At 37.3% G+C, this 25,442-nt stretch overlaps 1 protein-coding gene across 10 annotated transcripts in view; it reads right to left on the bottom strand.

The window, feature by feature from the left end:
* Window positions 1-25,442, bottom strand: part of DCAF1 (DDB1 and CUL4 associated factor 1) — an 82,569-nt gene that overhangs the window by 42,519 nt on the left and 14,608 nt on the right. For 6 of the 10 annotated variants that reach the window (XM_077129136.1, XM_077129139.1, XM_077129135.1 and 3 more), the window contains 4 exons: window positions 24,542-24,659; window positions 6,175-6,251; window positions 3,376-3,449; window positions 1,265-1,378 (listed from right to left, as the gene is read on the bottom strand). In XM_077129136.1, coding sequence (XP_076985251.1) covers window positions 1,265-1,378; window positions 3,376-3,449; window positions 6,175-6,251; window positions 24,542-24,651 — 375 coding nt within the window. In that variant the 5' untranslated portion in view covers window positions 24,652-24,659. Of the gene's footprint in view, window positions 1-1,264; window positions 1,379-3,375; window positions 3,450-6,174; window positions 6,252-24,541; window positions 24,660-24,786; window positions 24,983-25,442 lie in introns of all 10 variants that reach the window. The other 4 variants (XM_077129133.1, XM_077129132.1, XM_077129134.1 and 1 more) reach the window with 2 other exon arrangements.

Raw genomic sequence — 25,442 nt, 5'->3', positions numbered from 1 at the left:
CCACTTTCATTCATTCATAGAAATTATGTAACTTATCCTCTATTTACTTCAAAAAAGGGTTAAAAATCACTAAGAAACAATAAAACTGTTCTTATACAAAGTCTTATTATTCAAAATATCCCTTAAATGGTATTTCTGTCACCCAAAGGGCATTCATTTCATTACATATGATATACAATGATGAGACTGTAAAGAACCAGAGATGGTTTTCCTACACAGACAATCAGGAAGGAAACTCCCACAAAACAGTCAGATCACCTGTAGCCATCCATAAAAACCTCTTATATATAAATACACTGTTATAAATTCTTCTTTTTATCAATCTTGATATTTGAAAGAGTTCATATTAAAGATTTTGAAAAAATATATAAATTCTTATGGTCTTCCATAGCGATGGCTAATTGGAGATTTAAAAATCTAGTCTACACGCATTAATTACAAAGGTATTCTCTAAAACACTTCTATGGCAACAATTCTGTATGTAAGGGTAACTGAATTTTCTCAAAATTAAGTAAAAATCTATTTCCTAATTTTTCATTTGGTTCCTAGTCTAAATCATAGTAAGACTTCTAGATTGCTTCCAAAGATTAAATTCTTAAAATCTTTAAAAATAAAGAGATATGCAATATGCAATTCACACTAAAAAATCTTAAAGCAGAGACAAAATACTGGTATTACTTCCAAGGAGAGAGCAATCATTTTTGGCAACTGAAGTATACACGCAGAATCCCTGTTAAAATGCCACTTCCTTGTCTTCACAGCACTTACCATTATTTGAAATGATCAATTATTTGTGTTTTCCTCCCCAAAACACATACATGAACATAAGCTCCCTTCTTGTTGACAAAATATCCCCAGCACCTAGTACAGACCATGGCACAAAACAGGTGCTCAAATATTGGCTAAATTTGAATATTAAGTGCCATCAAGAACAGCACGGGCTCCCTCAACAAATATAAAGTCCTCCATAACTGGGGAAGACCAATCATCTTCAAGAGCAAGAGTTTGGATGAGATTATAAATCCTTTCTAAACACATGATTGTAAGGATTTTTAAAAAGAAATATTATAGCACTCAAGCAGCAGTTAATCATTAAAAGAGCTATTTGTCAAATTTTCTTACTGCTCATCTAAACTTCATAAATTCTATAACACATTGCTATTGTAACAAACTATAACAATCACTTTAACAACAAAGAGGAATCAAATAAAGAGCTTCCCATTCAATTAAAAAAGAAAAGATGACTTTTCTTTTTATTAAGTACCTTTTCTTGAAAGACAACAGCTGTTTCCAGTCCTGGCATGATGTCCAGTAGGAGTCTGCAAGCAGCAGTGTTTAAAGGCGGCTCTCGGCTTGTCATCACATATGCGTTTACCAGCTGTAAAGAAAAAGAGGAATACTTTCAATCTGAACTCCAACCCAGTCAAATTAATCACGTCTAATAAATAACATATGCCAACTACTTTCTTAAAGGGTATGAGAGTATACCTAACAATTACTAGTTAAACCTTTAATTATTATAAACATTTATGATCCTGTTGAGCCATGAAGATACTATAATTTCTTCTGTATTTTTTAAGATAAATCTCCCCAAAACAATTCAATTTCTAATTACAGAGAAATAAAAACTCAAACTAAGGGTATTACAAAGATACCACTCCCACCCTCACACATGTTTCCAAAAAGAATAAACAGGAAAGATAAGCCTTAGATTTATGACAATGGTTAATAAGAAACTCATATTTTTATTAAAATTATATAAAAATGCATGAATAAAACTTTCCTTTTGGCAAGCCTCTAATATTTAATGAATACTACTAAGTGGCACTGTTTCCTGCATTGTATATACCAAGTGAATAAGACACAGTCCCATCGTCAAAAGATTCATAATCACACAGAGAGGACAACTGGGAAAAGATAATTTGAGAACAGGGTGCTAGTTACACACGCCCTTAAGGAGGTCACACAACCCCCTGCAGAGGAATCAGGAGCAGCTTTAGAGAAGGAATTCCAAGCTGGATCAAAAAGGATAAGGAGGAAGTAGAGGAGTGCGGAGGAGAAGGGAGGAACAGAGGGACAAAAAAGTAAGAACTGAAGCTGGAGAGAACAAAAGGCCAGAGACAGATAGGATTTACACGCCAAACTAAGGAATTTAAGATTTATCTTGAAGGCAATGGGAAGGGAAACCCCATTAATGGATTTTATGCAAGAGGGTGCCATGAACAGTTTTTGCATTTTAGAGAGATTTCTGTGCCATAAAGTGAAGAACGGATTAGAGAGCGAGACAAGAGAAACCAGTTAAGGGGTTTCTGCAGCAGCCAGGTGAGAAATGGTAGCCTTGGCTACAAGGACAGGAAGAAAGGTGGCTTCTAGCTGGCTAGATGAGGGCATCCATTAATGAGGGCAATTGTTATGTTACTGAGGTAAAGTTCACAAGAAACAGATTTGGGGGCAAACAATGAGGACTTCAAGATGCCTGTGGGAGGTATACAAATGGGAATGTCCAGAAGGTAGCTAGAGGTTATGTGATGCTGAGAAGAGACATTTGTGATAGAGAAAAAAATCTGAGAGTCAAAACAGAAAATAATAATAGCAAATACTTTACTGCACCCTCGTCATGAATCAGACACTGTGCCAAGCACTTTTAGTGCTTAATTTCATTCAATAATTCAAAAAAAGTTTTGAGATAAGTACTATTATCCCCATTTTATAAAACCTATAGGTAAGGAAAACAAAGCTTAGAGAAAGCAAGACTTGGAGAGACCTGCCAAAGGTCAAACTGCCAGTGAACAGTGAAGCTAGATTTAAACCCAAAGCAACAGCCCCCTAAAGCCCATGTTCTCAACCACCATGCCATTCTACTTCCAAAAACAAACTTAATAGCCATCATTTCAATTAGTAAGTTCAGGAGCTGTGAGTGCTTTGTGGATATATAGCCTCATTTACTCCTAACAACAGCTCTGGCTAGAAAGAAAGCCTCTTTCTACCCCTCCATGTGCTCAGTGCACACACTGCAGACCAGTGCAAAATCATGCTGTAAACATTACCCTTATTTTTCCATTCAGGAACCCAAAAGGACTTCTACATTTCCAAATCCAAAGCCATACTGCCCAAGAATCAGCAAAGATGCTTTGGGAACCTTTACCAATTTTCAAACGTACACAGCAGAGAGAAAACATCTTGGCCACAAACAGAACTTTTGTAAGAAATACATGATTATTTTTATTTCAATTGAACCAACACCAATAAAAAAAATCTACCCACTCTAATCCCAACTTTGCAAAGGCCTTAACAGAAAGCAAACCATTTACAAAAAACAATAAAGGTAAAGATTCTGCTGGTGATAACCTCTAGAAAAGTAAGAAGAAAACTTACTGCATTCATGAAATCATCATTCTTGAAGAGTATTCTCAGCAAGTGGCCCAGCATACACTCTGGATCTGCTCGACCTAACAAAAGAAGAGGGGAGAAACAAACAGGAATGAGTAAGTCATCCTAGTCAAACAACTGAGACCTGAAAAAGCACCTGGGTTGTTATAACAACTACTATTAAAATGACAGCAAAAATAAACTGGAAGAAATGAATGTTTTGATGAATCAGATTTCATAAGAAACATTTTTTTAAATTAAAAATCATAATTTAAAAACTTGAGATCTTGCACTCTAAGGTTCCCATCACCCAGCATACTGCCTACACATCAATGCTCTGAGTAGTGAACTAAGACAAGCATCATACAAGGATCTGCCCAAAGTCTAAAACAGAATCATAAAGGAGCCTCAGAAAAAGAAAACCCCTGACTTTTCATGTCAAACAGAGAAAGGCAGGAAACACACTTCACTTTTGATGAGTGGCCTAAAGATAAGCACCAAGGCCAATTTCTCCGTCCACAATGACAATATAATGACAAAGCAGCAGACAGGCATTCTCAAAAGACATAAAGGTAGTAGGAAAAGGATGGGAATCTCAATAAGCAATCACCAACCCTAACTATACAGTAACCTCAGCCACTAACTTCCTAGGCTCCAGGGAAAAGAAAGGAGGCCAGGGACCCAGGATCTACTGAATGTATAGCCTAAAGTAAAAGGGTTGGTATTTAATGATTGGGAGAATTATTGTTTTTTGGTTTTGGTTTCCACCTACCTCCTGACCTAAAGTTTCTTGCTGGAGCCCCCTACTGTCTGAGCCCAATGGAAGGGGGAGAACAAGGAAGCCCACCATTGTAATCTATTCACATCAGGGGCCGCAGCCAAGAGCAGAGTGGACAAGAGAGGAGGGCAAGCTAGAGGAGAAATGGAAGACAGGTGGCTCAGGCATGGGTAGCAGGTTTAGTGAGAGATGAAAGGATGGACTCCTCCAGCTCCCTGCATAGATAAAAATGCCACTGGAGGAATGCTTGTGATGTAGGGTAGGGATAATGTCAAGCTGTTTGTCTTACCTGATGAGAAAATATGTGTCAAGACTATAGCCCTACTTAAAACTCAAACATCCCTGTCACCATATAGCTGTTTTGGAGGTTGGGTTTTTTTTTTAAAAGACACCATTTTACTTAATTTCCTTTCATAGCATCACAGTGGCAAATTTAGTTAAATGATGAAGTTTGGGATGAAGAAAAGATGTGAGGTGCTCATATGAATTTTTTTTACCAAGTTGTAATTAGTATGCCAAAATAATTCACAAAAAGAAAGGTCAAAGAATGGTATCATAAAAAACCAGGGACTTAGATTATCATTCTTTTCATAAATGATGAAACTGAGACCTTTTTTTTCTCCATGGGCAGGCACTGGGAATCAAACCTGGTGTCTGGCATGGCAGATGAGAATTCTGCCACTGCGTCCACCACTACCTGTCCTGAGATCCTTATTTTTATTAAAGAAATTATGTCAATGGCAAAATATCATTCAACATAAGAGGAGCAAAGAAAAAAACTTTAAATTTCTACAGAAACAAAGGCATGTCATTCTGTCCCTTCCTTCTTCCTCATTACCATTTAATCCTTTCAAAGGCAATGTCTCTAAACATGTTCATATCCCTTTTAATTCTTTTCATAATCTCTGCATTAGCTTATGTTCTTTCTTCACATTCACTTTCATATTTTTTCATGTTCTGACAGCCCTTACTGATGATGTGAGTTAAATAAATGAATATTCCTCTTAAGTCACAGATGGGGATGTTTAAGACGAACAGCAGGTAACATCACAAACTACTGGATACTCAACTTGACATGCCTAGCGTAATTACTTACATTTGAGAACAAAAGTCTAAGAAATAAAAGTAAACACTAGAACATTCAAGTAGATATTACAGTGTTCTTATTTTTATTACTCCCACTCATTTTACCTTCCCATACACAATTTTTCAGATTCTTCTCTCCACAAAGTACTTCTGACTGGCTATAGAGCTCATATGCTGTGTGGAGCTATACATGACTTAAGTTTTGCCCACTGATAATGAACCTTAGAGAGAACATAAAATGGCAAACTCTCAAATCCCGTATAGTCCTGTACTATATCAAATTCCATGCCGAAGCAGGCTGGACTGTAATGGCTTTAATCAAATTAGCCCAAATTAAAACCAAAGTAACATGAGACAGCAATCCTTCAGCTATCAAGACATTAAAGCAGACATCAAGAAGCCTTATTTATTATTCTAAGTTCCAAGTATCAATTTCATAACTAAAAGGAAGTACTTATTGCATTTTCAACTAAATTTCCCCATCAGTAAAATAAGTATAATTATCATAGTTACAAAGTTGAAGGCATAGAGGAAAACACCTTTCAGAAAAGGAAAACATTTTTTCTATTTAAGTTTGTATTTTTAACCATACCAACTGAGTAATCTAAGGTATATCTAATTATTTTGGTTCTTCTAAATTAGGTCTATTCTATTTAATCTGTAAATATTATAAATATTTCAATTTTTCTAGGAACTTATTCTTCCTCACTTGCCACCACTTTTGGCAATATTTTAACAAATAAAAGGTCTTAAGACTTCCCATTAAAAAAATGCTATTTCAGGGCGGGCCAAGGTGGCTTAGATTCCCGGTGCCTGCCCATGTAAGAAAAGAAAAAAAGAAAAAAAATGCTATTTCAACTGGAAAATAGTCCTATTAACAACGTTCTTTTTGTAAGGAAAAAATGGGCACAGGCGCAAACTTAAGAGAACACGGGTCTTACCAGGATGTCGATCATCAAATGGGTCTGGATCTCCCTTACGATATTCTTCCGTTTCTTTTTCAATCAATTCAGACATCCTACCAAAACAAGGAAAAAAGAATAAACCCAGGAGAAGCATTAAAAATGTGCCACCACTGACAACAGTCAATTCACAATTATAAAATAAAAGCAAAAAAGTTAGGTTATATTCCTGATGAACACAAGAGATCTAAACAATTTCTACTCCCAAATACATTCTTCTCTAAATCTTCCCTTCCACAAAACAAATAAACAATACACACAAAAACACCACTACCATTCCATCAGAAGCTCAGGCAAAAACCCGGAGTCATTCTTAAAACTTCCCTTTCCTCATCCCCCCACAACAATTCCTGTTAGCTCTACCTACAAAATAACTCCTGATTCCAAGAACTTTCTTAACTCCTACTTAAATGCTACCACTCCCTACCTCTGTCCAGGTCACCGTTTTCAATTGCTTGAACTACTTGCCTTTTCAATGGTCTCCTTGTTTCCTGCTTCCAAACTTGACCTGAAACAAAACACTCTCCAATTTCCAGTGACTCACCACAATAACCTGAAGCAAACCAGGAAAGAGGGCTCCAGAAGGACTAGCTTCAGGAAAAATGGCACAGACAAATACTTGATGTTTGATCAAGAGAAAAAGAATAATCCAAAGTATTTTACACTGCTACCAGAAAAATGTGAGAAAAGTCACGATAAGGACTTAGAAAAATATGCAAACAAATAAAAAACATAAATTCTAAAGGAAAGAAAGGCTGTACAAGAAAGGAAATCTTCCTGGCTTAATAGTAAATAATTCAGAGCTATAATAAATGCTGAATATTGATTTAAACCAAAATTTGTCTTAACTACACTAGGAAAATGAAGAGGGAACATGAAGATCTCCTATAGTAGTGTATCAAATTATAATGTCTAAAATTATTTTTTTAAATGCAACAAAGTTTATTATTTAAAAATAAAGCAAAACACAGTAACAACTAAAAAGGGTGTGACAGGGTAGTATTGGCAAAAGGATAGGTACGTAGATCAATGGAATAGAACTGAGAGCCCTCGTGATTTTCAACACAGTGCCAAGACCATTCAATGGGGAAAGCACAGTTCCTTCAACAAATGGTTCTGGAATAAGTACATATCCACACGCAAAAGAAGGAAGCTGGACCTCTATCTAACACCATATACAAAAATTAACTCAAAATGGATCAAAGACCTAAAACTATAAAATTTTCAGAAGAAAAAATTTTTGTGATGGTAGATTTGGCAATAGTTTCTTAATATAATACGAAAAGCACAGCAAAAGAAAATATAAATTACATTTCATCAAAATAAAAAACTTTTGTGCTTCAAAGGACACAATTAAGAAACAAAAAAGACTAACAGAATGGAAGAAAATAACTGCAGATCATATACCTGATAAAAGACTAGTATCCAGAATATATAAAACAAAAAGAAAAATAATCAAATTTAAAAATGGACAAAGGACACAAATAAATATTTCTCCAGACAAGATATACAAATGGCCAACAAACACATGAAAACATGCTTAACATTTCATTATGGAAATGTCAATCAACACCATGGTAAAATACTATTTCATGCCCAATAGGATGGCTATAATAAAAAAAAAACAGATGCTAAGATCACCCTATAATTAAATCTAACCCTAACAAATCCCTAACAATAATACTTAAATTAATCCTAAAATCCCTAACTTTAAACCTAATCCTAATCCCTAACCCTGACTTTTTTTTTTAACATTTTTTATTGTGAAATGTAACATATATACAAAAAAGCAATACTTTCAAAGTACATTTTAACAATTTGTTATAGAACAGATTTCAAAATTTGGTATGGGTTACAGTGCCACAATTTCAGGTTTTTCCTTCTAGCTGTTCCAAGGCACCAGGGACTAAAAAGAAATATCAATATAATGATTCGGCAGTCATTCATTTATTAAATCTTAACTTCTCTGTTATAACTCTCTCCTTTGCTCCTTCTCCCAGTCTCTAAGGATATTTATCTAACCTTGACTATTTAACCCTAATACAAAAACCTAACAATAAGCTTAACCCTAACAACATCACTAAAGACAACTCTAACAACCACTCCAACTCTATATATAAACCTAAAACTGATACTAAAAACAATCTAAAAAACCTAACTACAGGTGACATCATCAACATGGAAAATCTCCCTCAGAAATAACTAATAAAAAGATAGATTTTACTTGCTTGGAATTCTGGAGGATGATATAGACTGGAAAAGGACCCCACAAATGCGGAACAGAAGAAAAAGAAAAAAAAAGGTGTATGACCCTAACACACTAGTCCAGAGCTTCCGCCACCCCCCCCCAACATCACCCTACTCAGTTCCTTGAAGCTTAAGAATGAGGATATTATGGATATTAAGAAAACAATGTGTGAGCAAAAAAGAATTAGAAAGTTTAAAAAGAAACAAATAGTTCCATTCCCGGACCATGCACCAATACCCCTCACTGCCCCCACCAAAAAAGAAAGAAAATTATGGGCACAATAATGGAGATTAAAAACACACAAGAAACATAGAGCAAACAGAAGAATCAGTAAAGAATAATCACAAACTGGAAGACAGTACAAATGAAATCACACAGTCAGAAGAACAGAGAAAGGAAAAAATTGAAAAAAACTAAGCAGTGTCTAAGGGACTCACTCAGTGGCACCATGAAGCATACCAACATATGATCCTGGGAGTCCCAGAAAAAGAAGAGAACAGAAAAGGGACAGAAAGAATATCTGAGGAAATAGCAACCAAAATTTTCCCAATTCTTAAGAAAGACATAAATATACATGTCCAAGAAGCAAAGCATACTCCAAACAGATTAAACTCAAACAGACCTACTCCAAGACACATACTAATCAGAATGCCAATTGCCACAGATAGAGAACACTGAATACAGAAAGAGAAAAGCGATTCATCACAAACAAGGGATCCTCAATAAGACTAAGTGCCAATTTATCATCAGAAACCATGAAGGTGAGAAGGCAGTTACATAATATATTTAAAATACCAAAAGAGAAAAAGCACCAGCCAAAAGTTCCTTATCTATCAAAATAGGCCTTCAAAAATAAGAGTTCTGGGTGGGCCACAGTGGCTCAGCAGGCAGAGTTCTCACCTGTCATGACAGAGACCCAGGTTCAATTCTCGTGTGTGCCCATGCAAAGAAAAAAAGTTTAGGAAACGTGGAGCAGAGTACAGTGACTTCACTCCTGCTCCATGAAACAAGATAGGGGAGGGAGAGAAAATTACTGGGACTATGGTCCTGAGGTATAAATTATCAAACTGGGTTTCTAGGCAGTTTGGGGGAGGGGGGAGGAGAGAGGCAGAGGGGTAGGGGCACGGAGGGCAGGGTAGGTGGAGTGACTGAGATCCCACCTAAGGTGGAGATGTGGTCAGAGGGAAATGATTATCCTCTGCTCCAGCTTGCCCCAGGAGCTGGCTGGAGAAACCTCCCCACACAGGTCGGAGTTGTCAGAGCCTGTGGAGGCCTGGAGGTGAATGCAATTGTCCACCACAGGGGGCAGGCCTGAGAGCACAGGGAACAATCACATGGCCAAAGGCAGGAACAGCCAGCTCCACAGGCATAATGTCTGGCAGAACTGCCAACACTGAGGGTCAGCTGATCCCCCAGGTACTGGTCAGCAATCCAATCCCACTGGCAGGGACCGGAGTCCAGCCACTGCGGCAGGGAGCAACCCCACAGCCATGCACAGTGACCTCAAGCAGGTGAAGACAGGAGGGGCATGCCTGAGGGAACAGGAGCCTCAGGCACACCTGCTGTCAAGAAGTGGTAAGTGCAGGTCCACTGTTCCAGACAGGGAGAGGGGAGCCTGAGGGAGGAGGAGATTTGGGGTCACCACCTGCTGGAGAGAAGGAATAAGTGCCGGAAGGTTAACTCCCCATCTGCCTAGGTTTCTCTTATTTTTATTTTTTTCTTAAGATTATTTTTTTTCTTTCCCCCATTTTAAATATATCCTTTCCATATATTTTTATTAATAGCAAAATTGTTTTTTGTTATTTTTTAGATTTTTCATGTATTTATATTTTTATTGATTACTTTCTATTTATTTTGTATATTATGCTCTATTATTCTAGTTCACTTATTTTGCATTTTTTTTCCTTTAAATTTTCTCTCCTTTGGTGGGAACCAGTCTGATTTCACTCCAAGTATACCCTCGAGTGCCTCCTTTTGATTCTGGGGCCTACTACTACTTGAGGTATGTTTTGTTTTTCTTGTTGTTTTTTCAAATCTTTATTATATTCTTATTTTGTTTTATTATTACTAACTTTTTTTGGGGCGGGATGCATGGGCCGGGAGTCAAGCCTGGGTCTCCTGTGTGGTGGGCAGCCACTCTGCCACTGAAGTACCGGTGCATCCCAAGCTTCTAAAAGACCCTCAAGTTGAACTATATTCCCCCCACATGGGATCTGGACCTTGACTTGGCAGAGAATAAATAATCGACAACCAAGTGCAATGGGAAAACCAAGTAAATACAAAACTTTAGAAGGATGAAGGAAACCAATCTGCAAAACAGCCATATCAAAATAATCAAATGCCCTAAACACAAGAGAAAATCCCAAAGCACATGAAAATCCAAGCAGAAACAGCCCAGCCAAACGACCAAGTCAAAATTCCAGAGGAGAAACAGAATACGGAAAAACTACTCAAGGTTATTCATGAAGAAATAAAGGATATCAGGAAAATACTAGCAGAGTATAAAGAAGAATTCAGAAGGTTAAATAGAAAAATGGCAGATCTCATAGAAATGAGAGATACAGTAGTCCCAATTAGAAATATACTAGATACACACAAAGCAGTTTTGAAGAAGGAGACAGAACAATAAGGGTGACAGAAGACAGAACAACTGAACTAGACACAAAGAACAGATGGCAAGAATGATGGAAAAAATGCAACTGGATCTTAGGGAAATGATGGACAACAAGAGGAGCACAAATGTATGAATCACTGGTATCCCACAAGAAAAGAAAAAAGGGCTGGGAAAGTTAGCTGAAGATACAATCTGGGAAAACTTCCCAATTCTTCTAAAAGACATAAAAATGCAAATCAAAGAGGCCCAAGGAATTTCAAATAGAATAAATCTGTACAGGCCTACTCCAAGACACATACTAATCAAACTGTCAGGTGCTAAAGAGAAAGAGAAAGTTCTGAAAGCAACATGAGAAAACCCATCTACTATATACAAGGGAGAACACACAGGACTGACTTCCAAAGGGCCTCTTTTCTTGCTCAGATGTGGCCTCACTCTTCCCAAGCCCAACTCTGCAAGTGAAATCATTGTCCCCCCCCAACCCCCCACCCCCACTATGTGGGACATCACATCCAGGGGTAAAATCTTCCAAGCAACATGGGATATGAATGACAGGGATGAGCCTGACTCTGGCACTGTGGGATCAACAATGTCTTCCTGACCAAAAAGGGAAAAGAATTGTAACAAGGTATCAGTGGCTGAGAGAGTTCAAATGGAGTCAAGAGGCTACTCTTATGCAAGCTTCTGCTAGATATTGCTGCTTATCGTGATTTGCCAAACCCCAACCAAAACCATTCCTGCTAACCTTAAAGAACATCTAGAGCATTATCTGAGATTCTACAAAGGTTCCATGCACTATGATTACTTTCCAGAAACCTATAACCTCCAGATGGGTTCCAAGGCCAGAAAAGTCTTGAAACCCAGAGAGGCCAGCATCTTCAAAGTATGAACTAGTTTTATCCCCTATCCCATATTATCGACACCCTTTCCAACATGAAAAAGTCAGAATGGGAATAGCCCAATACTCCTAAAAATAGGGAAGAAAGATCAAAGGAGATATAACACAGAAGATAGCATTTAACAAATGAATATGACTGCTAAATCATTATATTGATATTTCTTTTAATCTCCAGTGTCTTTGAGCAACTACAAGGAAAAACCTAAAATTGTGGAATTGTAACCCAGGCAAACTGTGAAATCTGCCTACAAACAATTGTTGCAGTATGCTTTGAAATTTATTGCTTTTTTGTATATGTTATTTTTTACAATAAAAAAAGAACATGTTAATAAGCAATGGTTTTTTAGATTTTACACCCAAAGCACAAGCAACAAAAGAAAAAAGAGAGCCGCCTCAAATTTAAAAACCTTTTTAAAGGACGTTATCACAAAAGTGGAAAAGACTACCTAATCAATGGGAGAAAATACTTGGAAACAACATTTCTGACAAGGGTCAATATCTAGAATATATAAATAAATCCTACAACTCAACAGTAAAAAGACAAACAACCCAACTGAAAAAATGCACAAAAATGTATGAAACCAGAAGGAAAGAGAGGGGTTAAAGACTTAGATGGTGTAACTTAGGATGCCTAGAGAGGACAATGTAGTGATTAAACAAACAAATATAAAAACGTTTTTGCATGAGGGAGAACAAATGAATGTCAACATTGTAAGGTGCTGAAAATGGATAGCATAAACAGAAAAAAAATCAATGCAAGTTAGGGTCTATAAGTCAACAGTAACATTGTAATATGCTTTCACTGAATGTAACACCATTACGCCAAAACTAAATGTCAAAAGATGGGGGGTGGGGGTGGAGTATGAATTCTTTGTGAAAGAAAAGAAAATGTCTTCACACAGATGATGGTGGCGAAGGCATGTCTATTTAAGTATGTTGAACTATATGATGTGTGAATAAAACTCTTTAACAACAAACAGACAGAGAAAATGCAGAGAAAGAGATGTACCTATTCACCGTTGGTAAGGAAACTGAGAGGTAGAGCCGCTCGGAGGGCAGTGTGGTGATTCCACAGGAGGCTAGTGGTGAGGTTGCCATATGCGCCAGTTTGAAACTATTCTACACCCCATAAAAGCCATGTCCTTTAATCCTCATTTAATGTTGCTGGGTGGGAGCTTTTTGATTATTTCCATGGAGATGTGACCCACAATTGTGGGTGATAATTTCTGATTAGATGGTTTCCATGGACATTTGTCTCCACCCATTCAAGTTGGGGTTGTCTACCAGAGTCTTTTAAGAGGCTACCATTTTGTAAAAAATTTCAGAGTCATCAGAACTGACAGAGCCAACAGAACAGATAGAGCCCCAGGGAAGCCACTGAAGAGAAAGTTAGCAGATCTCACCATGTGCCTTTTCAGCTGAGATAGAAAACCCTGAACTTCTCTGGCTTTCTTGAATCAAGGTATCTTTACCTGGATGCCTTAGATTGGACATTTTTATAGCCTTGCTTTAATTTGGACATTTTCACAGCAATCTATCACATACAAGGGAAAACACACAGGACTGACTTCCAAAGGGCCTCTTTCGTTGCTCAGATGTGGCCTTACTCTCCCCAAGCCCAACTCACAAGTGAAATCATTGCCCTCCCCACTACATGGGACATGACATCCAGGGGTAAAATCTTCTGGACAACATGGGATATGAATAATAGGGATGAGCCTGGCCCTGGCACTGTGGGATCAACAATGCCTTCCTGACCAAAAGGATGAAAAGAATTGTAACAAATAAGGTATCTGTGGCTGAGAGATTTCAGATAGAGTCAAGAGGCTACTCTTATGCAAGCTTCAGCTAGATATTGCTGCTTATCATGGTTTGCGAATCCCCAATCAAAACCATTCCTGCCAACCCTAAAGAACATTTAGGGCATTATCTGAGATTAGAACTGTAAACTACACTTAATAAATTCCCCTTTTTAAAAACCGTTCCATTTCTGGTATACTGCATTCTGGCAGCTTGCAAACTATGACACCACATGATCTTGAAATCTCGTTGCTCAGTATATATCTGGAAGAACTGAGAGCACGGGGACACATATGGACATTTGTAAATTGGTGTTTATGGGGACAGGGTTCAAATTCACAATGGATAGAGGTGGTGTAAGGGTACAATGAGTGAGGAAAGGAAGGGGAAACTATGGTGCATACATACAATGGACTACTGAGCACCTGCAAGAAGGAATGAAGTAATGAGGCATGCAACTAGATAAATGAACCTTAAGGACTGTATGTTGAATGAAATGTCAGAAACGAAAAGACAAAATTACCATGCCTCACTCACATGGACTAACTATAATATAAAAACTCGTGAATGCAGCAGAGAGCATGGGTTATCAGGTTGGGGCCTACTGTAAAGGGTCCTAGATTGTAAGCTCTTACAGCAGTCACATCTATTCAGGAGTTGTAACTGTTATTTTTAAATTCTGAGATATTAAGCTGCTTGTTTATAACATGGTAGGTACCTGAAACTACAGGTACGTATGTGACACCTAAGACTCAGAGTTAGAGCACTGAAGCTATGAAAGTCAGCAGCACCCTATACAGGAACTGTTTAAAAAGGTGAAAAATGGATCAGACATCGACTAGAGATATAAAGGAAGCTGATAAGGATAGGATTAAGGTAGATTAGAATACAGGGTAAAGGATGATACTGTCCATATTTTAAAACTTCAACTTCTGAGTGAGACTAAAGGGAGAGATGTTTATTTGGTGCAAAATTTACATTTTGGGTAGCACATTACCTAATTTAACTTGTATGGTCAGTTTAGTAGAACACCATAAGTACATGGAATTCTGACTACGGTGTGACATTTTGTGGGTTTGTCTAGATTAGTATGGTGCCCCAATATATTCCAGAGTAATTTGGGCAGTGAATAAAGAAGTATTTGCAAAGTCCCCTTGAGGTCTGGGGAGAAAGGAGGAAATATTCAGCTTCTCCATTTGGAGAATTCCTGATATTCTCACAAGCAGTGGGGACAACCAAATCAATAGGCTGAGCCCCTGATCTTAGGGTTCACCCCTATAAAACTTATTCCTGCAAATGCTGGGTTAAGCCTACTTAAAATCAGGCCTAAGAGTCACCCCCAGAGAACCTCTTTTGCTGCTCAGATGTGGCATCTCTAGGTCCACTCAGCAAGTGAACTCACTACCCCTCCCCCTACATTCCCAGGAATGTAAATCACCCTGGAAACACAGGATAGAACTCCTAGAATAAGCTGGGACCCAGCATCAAAGGATTGTGAAAAGTCTTCTTGACCAAAAGGGGGATGTGCTGGTTTGAAAGGAAGTATGCCCCCTGAGAAAAGCCATGTTTTTATATAAATCCCATTTCTTAAAGGTAGAATAATCCCTATTCAGTACTGTATATTTGAAACTGTAATGAGATCATCTCCCTGATTGATGTGATTTAGTCAAGAATGGTTGTTAAACTGGATTAGGGGATGACATGTCTCCACCCATTTGAGTGGGTCTTGATTGGTTTACTGGAGTCCTATAAAAGAGGAAACATTTTGGAGAAAGAGATTCAGAGAGAGCAGAACGATGTAGCCATGAGATGCAGAGAGTCCACGAGCCAGCAACCTTTGGAGATGAAGAAGGAAAACGCCTCCCAGGGAGTTTCATGAAACTGGAAGCCAGGAGAGGAAGCTAGCAGATGATGCCATATTCACCATGTGCCCTTCCAGTCAAGAGAGAAGCCCTGACTGTGTTCGCCATGTGCCTTCTCACTTGAGAGAGAAACCTTGAACTTCATCGGCCTTCTTGAACCAAGGTATCTTTCCCTGAATGTCTTTGATTGGACATTTTTATAGACTTGTTTTAATTGGGACATTTTCTCAGCCTTAGAACTGTAAACTAGCAACTCATTAAATTCCCCTTGTTAAAGCCATTTTCTTTCTGGTATATTGCATTCCAGCAGCTAGCAAACAGGGGAAGAGAGAAATGAGACAAAATAAAGTTTCAGGGGCTGAGAAATTTCAAACAGAGTCAAGAGGTTATCCTGGAGGTTATTCTTATGCAGTATATAGATATCCCTTTTCAGTTTATGGTGTAATGGAGTGGCTGGGGTGAATGAAGTACCTAAAACTGTTGACTGTGTTTCAAAAGTCTTGATTTTTGAAAACTATTGTATAAAGACACAACTTTTTGCCATCGGAGACCCAGGTTCGATTCCCAATGTCTGCCCATGCAAAAAAAAGATACAACTTTTACTATCGGACAGTGTGATTCTGAAAACTTTGTGTCTGACACTCCTTTTATCCAGAGTATGGACAGATGAGTAAAAAGAAAAAATGGATTAAAAATAAAATAAATAATAGGGGGGATAAGGGGTAAAATAAATTGGGTAGATGGAAATACTAGGGGTCAATGAGAGGGAGGGGTAAGAGGTAGGGGATGTATGATCTTTTTATTTCTTTATTTCTTTTTCTGGAGTGATGCAAATGTCTTTTAAAATGATCACGGTGATAAATACACAACTATGTGATCATATTGTGAGCCACTGATTGTACACCATCTATGGACTGCATGTGTGTGAAGATTTGTCAATAAAAATTTTTTTCAAATGGGCAAAAGACTTTAATAGACATTTCTCCGAGGAGATACAAATGGCTAAAAAGCAAATGAGAAGATGTACAACATCACTAGCTATGAGGAAAAGGCAAATCAAAACCACAATGAGCTATTATTATATCACACACACTAGAATAGCTACTATAAAAAAAAAAAAAGAAAAGAAAAAAAACAGAAAATTCAAGTGTGGGAGAGGATGTAGAGAAAACGGAACCCTCATTCATTGCTGGTGGGAATGTAAAATGGTACAGCCACTGTGAAAGTTTGGCAGTTCTTCAGAAAGTACAATACAGAATTACCATATGACTCAGCAATTCCACTACTAGATATATACCCGAAAGAACTGAAAGCAGGGACTCAAACAGATATCTGCACATTGATGTTCATAGGGGCATTATCTACAATTGCCAAAAGATGGACGCAACCCAAGTATCCATTAACCAGTGACTGAACAAAATGTGATATATACATACAACAGAAACTGTAAAAAGGAATAAAGTCCTGATGCATGTGACAATAAGGATGAACCTTGAGGCCATCATGCTTAGTGAAATAAGCCAGGCACAAAAGGGCAAATATTGTATGCTATCTTTTGATATGAATTAGAACAAGCAAACTCATAAACTTAGAATCTAGAATACAGGTTATCAAGAGATAGATTAGAAGCAGAAAATGGGGAGCTGAGGCTTAATTTGCACAGAATGTTTACTTAGGTTGATTGTAAATGTTTAGAAAAGGATAGTGGTGATGGTGGCACGTTCTTGTGACTGTAATTAACAGTGCTGAACTATGTATGTGAATGTGGTTGAAAGGGGAAGTTTGGATCGTGTATGTTACTAGAATGAGATGATAAAGCATGAGACTCTGTAACATAGTGAACCCAGTAGTGGACGATGGATTGTGGTTAATAGTACAAGAAGAAGAATGTTCTTTCATGAATTATAACGAATGTACATTAATACAAAGTGTTAATAATAGGATAGTATTTGAGGAAAAAAATGCACCTAAAGTAAACCATGGACTATAGTTAATAGTACTATTTTAAAATTCTTTCATCAATTCTAACAAAGGTAAAGTGCTAATAATAGGGAAGTTTTATAGGAACAGTGTAGTCATTACATGACTTTTTTGTAAACTACAACATCTCTAATAAAAAAATAACCAAAAAAAATTATGCTAAGTTAAAGAAACCAGACACAAAGTACTACATACTGAATGTAAATACAAATAAAATATAATAATAAATAAAAAATAATGCAGTAAAAATATATATTAAAAAAAGACACAAAGTACTACATATTATATGTAAATATATATAAATATACAGAGACAGAACAGATTAGTGGTTATGTAGGGATGGGGAGGATAAAGCGATTGAGTGATGACTGCTGAGGGGTATGCGGTCTTTTTTTTTGAAGTAATGAAAATGTTGTAAATTTGATTGTGTGACAATGAACAACTCTGTGAATATACTAAAAGCCATTTATTATAAAGTTAGGATGGACTGTATGGTATGTGACTATATCTCAATAAAATTGCTTTAAAAAAAAGAAAAAAACTCCATGCAAAGCTACAGTTGTCAAAACAGCATGGCACTGGCACGAAACTAGATATATAGACCTATGGAATCAAATTGAGATTTAGAAATAGACCTTCAATTATACCATCTAGAGTGTACAATGATAGTGACTAAATGTACAAATTAAAAAATGTTTTTGCATGAGGGAAAAAAAAAGAAATAGACCCTCACTATCTATGGTCAATCAGTTTTGCTTTTTTTTTAAACTTATTTTATTTATTAAATGTAGCAACATACAAACACAAACATTCTTACCATATGACCATTCCATTCTACCTATATAATAATTCACAATATCATCACATAGTTGTATTTCATCATGATCATTTCTTAGAATATCTGCATCAATTCAGAAAAAGAATCATGCATACTATACTCCTTACCCTGCTTTCATTGATCACTAGCATTTCAACCTACTGAATTTATTTTAACATTTGTTCCCCCTATTATTTATCTTTAATCCATATGTTTTACTCATTTGTCCATAAGGTGGATAAAAGAAGCATCAGACACAAGCTTTTCACAATCACGCAGTCACGTTGTGAAGGCTATATCATTATACAATCATCTTCAAGAAACACAGCTACTGGAACACAGCTCTACATTTTCAGGTAGTTCTCTATAGCCTCTCCATTGCACCTTAACTAAAAAGTTTCTATTTAATGTGTAAGAACAACCTCCAGGATAACCTGTCGACTTCTGTTTGGAATCTCTCAGCCGTTGACACTTTATTTTGTCTCATTTCGCTTTTCCCCCTTTTGATCGAGAAGGTTTTCTCAATCCCTTGATGCTGAGTCCCAGCTCATTCTAGGATTTTTGTCCCACGTTGCCAGGAAGGTCCACACCCCTGGGAGTCATGTCCCACGTAGAGAGGGGGAAGGCAGTGAGTTTGTTTGTCATGTTGGCTGAGAGAGAGAGGTCACATCTGAGCAACAAAAGAGGTTCTCTTGGGGGTGACTCTTAGGCCTAATTAAGTAGGTTTAGCCTATCCTTTGCAGGGTCAAGTTTCATTTGAACAAACCCCAAGATTGGGGACTCAACCTATTCCTTTGGTTGTCCCCCTTGCCAGTGAGAATATCAAAAATTCTCCACTTAAGGAAGGTGAATTTTCCCCCTTTCTCACCATTCCCCTAAGGGGACTCTGCAAATACTTTTTTGTTCACTGTTCAAATCACTCTGGGATGGGACTTTCCGCTTCACCTTTCTCCTTCCCATCTTTTTCCCTTTTCTTCCCTCCACGAGGGTGTGGGAGAAGGGTTCAGCCTGTCTGGGTGGTCCGTTAACTGGGAGAAGGAGAAGAATTGCTGCATAGAGGGCAATGGGTAGCTCGGTACTGGGAAGACGTTCTCAACACTGGGGACCATCTGCATTGGGAAGATCCCAAACCTCTTAGCATTCTGCTCTCAACCTCTGAGCTGCCTTGAGAAATTACTGGTCTCTGTATTTTTATTAAGCCTTAAACCTTTTTTTAGTGCATTTGGTGCCAACATTTTTCTAGAGCTGCAACAACCAAAAAAATCTGTACTGGCCATTAGAGAAATGCAAATCAAAACCACAATGAGATATCATCTCACACCCACCAGAATGGCCATTATCAACAAAACAGAAAATGACAAGTGCTGGAGAGGATGCAGAGAAAGAGGCACACTTATCCACTGTTGGTGGGAATGTCAAATGGTGCGACCACTGTGGAAGGCAGTTTGGCAGTTCCTCAAAAAGCTGAATATAGAATTGCCATACGACCCAGCAATACCATTGCTGGGTATCTACTCAAAGGACTTAAGGGCAAAGACACAAACGGACATTTGCACACCAATGTTTATAGCAGCGTTATTTACAATTGCAAAGAGATGGAAACAGTCAAAATGTCCATCAACAGACGAGTGGCTAAACAAACTGCGGTATATACATACGATGGAATATTATGCAGCTTTAAGACAGGATAAACTTATGAAGCATGTAATAACATGGATGGACCTAAAGAACATTATGCTGAGTGAGTCCAGCCAAAAACTAAAGGACAAATACTGTATGGTCCCACTGATGTGAACAGACATTCGAGAATAAACTTGGAATATGTCATTGGTAACAGAGTCCAGCAGGAGTTAGAAACAGGGTAACATAATGGGTAATTGGAGCTGAAGGGATACAGACTGTGCAACAGGACTAGATACAAAAACTCAAAAATGGACAGCACAATAATACCTAATTGTAAAGTAATCATGTTAAAACACTGAATGAAGCTGCATCTGAGCTATAGGTTTTTTTTGTTTGTTTGTTTGTTTTTTTTACTATTATTATTACTTTTATTTCTTTTCTCTATATTAACATTCTATATCTTTTTCTGTTGTGTTGCTAGTTCTTCTAAACCGATGCAAATGTACTAAGAAACGATGATCATGGATCTATGTGATGATGTTAAGAATTACTGATTGCATATGTAGAATGGTATGATTTCTAAATGTTGGGTTAATTTCTTTTTTTCCGTTAATTAATAAAAAAAAAAAAGAACAGCAAAAAAAAATGCATCAGGTTGAATACAGTATTATACCTCAATAAAAAATTAAAAAAAAAAAAAAACACCCATAGAACCTACGTTATACTAACACAGCTTGGCCTAAAGCCAGTCCCTTTTCACTGAATCAAGTTAAAAGCTAATAAAAGATCAATTAAAGCTATAAATAGTCTTACATTTTTCTTGGGAAGTTTTGTTCAAAGACCATAAAAATAACAATCAATAAAAGAGTAAGTAAGCCTGAAATTCACTTGCTCCTCATGGAGTACTCTAAAACACCCAAACCTATAGTTTTCTCCTTCCCATCTAGGGAGAAAAGAAAACGGATGTTTCTTCAGAAAATATCCAGCGAAATAACAGACACAATTTTGAAGATGGTGGGAGGTGCTGTCTAAAATAAAGTAAGCTATACTTTAAATTCATCCTACATCAATAAACAGGTATAACTCCTGCCTTTAAGAAGCTTACAATTTAATAGGGGGGATATGTAGACTCACAATTATAATATAATGCAATAAGAATTATAATGGGGGCGGGCCACAGTGGCTCAGCACGCAAGAATGCTTGCCTGCCATGCCAAAGGACCCGGGTTTGATTCCTGGTGCCTGCCCATGTAAAAAGAAAAGAATTATAATGGGAGGAAAAGGGCAATGGGACATTAAAAGTAGTATCCGAATCTCCCTAAGGAAGTCAAAATCAGGGGAAAGTTTAACAGATATGATCCTTGAGCTGCTTTTTGAAGAAACTGGAGCTTGCCAAGCAGATACGCAGATAAGCCATGGAAAAGCATTTCAGGCCAAAGAAACAGGAAGTTCAAAAGCACACAGACATTAAAAAAATATGGTAATATTCGACACACAATGGAATATTATGCAGGAGTGAGACAAAATGAGGTCCCAAAGCATAGGAGCACATGGATGAACCTTGAGGACATAATGCTGAGTGAAATACTGTCAGACACAAAAGGACAGATACTGTATGATTTCGCTATTATGACTCTGGCAAAGGTAATCTCAGAGGTTACACTGCAGAATACAGCAGACCTAGCGGTACACACAAAGCTAGAGACAGGGAAAAGCCTATCCAATAAGGTTGAACCTAAATGCAAAAGAACAGATAGAAGTGATGGTAACTAATTAGCGGGGTTATAAGTAACATTACCATATTGAAAGCGAGTATGATTGAAATGGGATATACAGTGCCGTATATCCCACTGATTAAACCTATGATTATAAAATAAGTTCTCAAATGAACTATTTTAAAGGTTTGATAGTGGACAGAGAGTCAATAGTAAAGAGTTATTTGGGAAAACAAAAAATGCACGGTCAATAGTTAACAGGAAGACACCAACAGTACCACAGCAATAACAGAGGTAATTAATTGGTGGGAAAGGACAAGCAATAAGGGACAGTTTTGATTTGACAGTTGGTGATGCTGTTTGTTGGTTCTTTGTTGCTATGGACCAATGGGAATAAATTCAAAATTGAAAGTGCTGCTGATTATACAATCAAGTGAGGCTACTGTAAGACATGGTTTGTTTATTCTGGACATTATCCATAATGACCAACAGATTGAGGGAGCCGAAGGGTAAGTTTTCTGAGAAGCAGAAAGGTGAACTGTGATACATTTATATGATGGCATACGGTGTAGTTACAAAATGAGTCTGAAATTCAAAACAGAGGGCTCTGAGGTAGAAACAAGAGATTTGGAAGTTAGCATAAGAATGATGGTTGATTCCCAGTGCCTGCCCATGCAAAAAAAAAAAAGATGGTTGAAATGGTTCAAACCATGGACAGGAATGAAACTATTTAGGTACCTGAAACTATACAGGGAGAACACGTAAGTGAAAAGAGACGAGAACCACAAAGATATTACTGGGAACAACATTTAGGAAACAAGAAGGTGATATTGTGAACCACTGACAGTACACTTTGGATGATTACATGGTATATGAATATACAATATATATCAATAAAAAATAAACAATTCTTTCAAAAAAGATCAAAGGAGAAGGTGGAGCTATAAAAGAGAAGACAGGATTTAACAAATGAGTATGACACCTGAATCCCCTGAATCATTACATTGATATTTCTTTTAGTCTCCAGTGTCTCCAGAATGAAAAACCTAAAATTGTGGAACTGTAATCCATACCAAACTTTGAAATCTGTTCTATAACTAATTGTTATGGTGTGCTTTGAAATGTATTGCTTTTTTGTATATGTTATTTTACACAATAAAAAAAAATTTTTAAAAAGCAAGCAGGAAAAGAACCTATGAAAGAAACTGAGGCTAAAGGGCCTGAGAAGAAATGTAAGAAAATGAGAGCATTTCAAGAAGTAGAGAGATAAAGACTAGTTCTAAGAGAAGGAAAAAAAAACCAACAGATTTTTCCCTAGATAAGCACAAAATAATGCTTTCCAGTATTATTTTGTCAAAAACTAAAGACAGTACAGCTAAGGAAGTATAGTTCTATGTTACAGTCCTCAAAGCAAAAACAAATATAAAGCAACACAGTTGTTAAAAAGATTACAGAATCAACAGAAAACTTTAAAAATTATGTATGAAGGGAAAGCAGAAACAATTATTAGTAAAATTCCTTTAATATGTTATACATTTGTGGAAAAGGGAAATGGACTCAGTGTTCTTTGCAGAGGTGGCCATGGACTTTACCCAGGAAGAATGGGCTTTGCTAGATCTTGCTCAGAGGAAACTCTACAGAGAGGTGATGGTGGAAAACTTCAGGAACCTGGCGTAAGTAGTTTTTCAACAGGATAATAATGGAGAACTCTAAATCTAATGAACATGCAATAGTACAATTCATGAAGAACGACTCCTGGCCCCCCCACGTTAGGAAAAATCTACGAAGTTCAGGGCATTGAAGTTCTGCACATCAACTGGAGGAGGAGACATGCAAATCCAGGGTCCAGGATGGGATTAAACAGTCACCACGTCTAACAGAAGGGAAAAGACCAAGCCCACAGAGATGTATACTCAGTATCCAACTTCCACTGTTTGTCCAGTCCCACCCTGGGTCCAAAAAAGGTTTCACCATGATTGATCAGAACAAGGGTGGTTATATCAACAAAGGAGTTTTGCATGATATGCTTGCTTATCTGGGGAAGGATCCAACTGATGCATACCTTTATGCTATGATGAATGAGGGTCTGGTTCTATAAATTTCACCATACTCCTCACTGTATTTGGTAGGAAGTTAAATAGCATAGACTCGGCCAATGCCAGAAATTCTTTTGCTTGTTCTGATGCATAAGTGACAGGGACCATCGAGAAGGATTACATGACAGACCTGACAACGATGGGGGATTGGATTGCAGATGAGGAGGTGGATAAACTATACAGTGAAGCACCTGTGAACCAAATGGGGAACTTCAACTTTCAATGACTTCATGTGCATCATAAAACGTGGAGCAAAGGACAGGGATGACCAACAGAACTTTAGCTAAAACCTTTCCATTTCTTTGACTTACTCTATTTTATTTCAAGACACTTTCTCCCAACTTCAGAAAGCATGTTGCATGTACTTAGCTTCATACCTTCTCAATTTTTTTCTTTAATTCCAGACCTTTGTGTTGCTTCGCCCTTGTATAACCAGACCAACAATGGGAATGTGTTGTAAATCAAAAAAAGAGACTGTAAATAACAATCAACAAATATTTAAGTCCAGTTAAGATATGCCTGTATTTTCTGTTTTTGCTGGAATATGTTTACATAATTAAAATGCTATTTGAAAATTAAAAAAAAAAAACAACCAGATTTAGAATTCACTAATAGCTAAAGTGAAAAATGTTTTTACATCATTCTCCATCCAATCTTCACTTTTGAAAATCCCTATATCTTAATTGTTCATACCTGGTAAGGATAGGAACCATATCCTGCCCACTGCCATGTTCCTTTTCCCACTGTTCCAGCAGGGTAGTGAGCTCAGCTTTGGAGTCCACATGTACCACTACTGTAGTCATGTCTTGGCCTAAGAAAACAAAAAAAAACAATACATGAACACAGGCAAATAAACTTGATATACTTACTACAAAAGGAAAGGTTGGGGAGGGAGGAGCAAGTAAGGGAAATAATTTTTTACAAAAGGGAAACTTTACCTTTGGACCCTTCAGATAATTTCACTTGTGGCATAGTGAAAGCCCTTTATTAAGCTCCTGGATGCTCACCAATTCATAATGAACAAGTCTTTTCCCCTCTCTGAGCCTCAGTTTCCTATCAGATGAAGCAAGGAGCTAGACAAAATGGTCTTAACCGTTCTAGGATCAGGAACCCCTGAGAGAAAAAGTGTTTTTCCTTAAAAAAAAAAAAAAAAAAAAAAAGGTGTTTTATTTTTTCCTCAAAAGTTATAGACCCACAAATAAAATATAAAAAATAAATAAATAAATAAAGCTATAGTCTCCTTCTCCCCTCAAAAGTGTACACGCCTACAGACATACTATAATCCCTGGTCTAGAAGATCTCTAAGATCCAAAACTTTTGAGGCAACAAATTCTGAATACAAATGCAGCAAATTATGTTCCCTTTCCTATATAAATTATCTGCACAGATTCTGTTTGTCCCTTCTCCCCCATTAACTTATTTATTCGATCTCTGACTTATATAATTGTGGACTGACATTTATTTTATACTTTGAATTATAATCCAGTACATTATTTATTTCCTTGGTCAAAGTGTTTTAGCTTTGGCCACTGGGAGGTCTTACAGATCGGCTCTTATGACCCACTGATAAGGCTCTTTTTTTGAGCACTTCCTT

The sequence above is a fragment of the Tamandua tetradactyla genome, chromosome 15, assembly GCF_023851605.1.
Source record: "Tamandua tetradactyla isolate mTamTet1 chromosome 15, mTamTet1.pri, whole genome shotgun sequence".
NCBI classification, from domain to species: domain Eukaryota; kingdom Metazoa; phylum Chordata; class Mammalia; order Pilosa; family Myrmecophagidae; genus Tamandua; species Tamandua tetradactyla.
The sequence above is the reverse complement of the archived record's forward strand: the minus strand, read 5'-3'. Positions and strand labels throughout refer to the sequence as shown.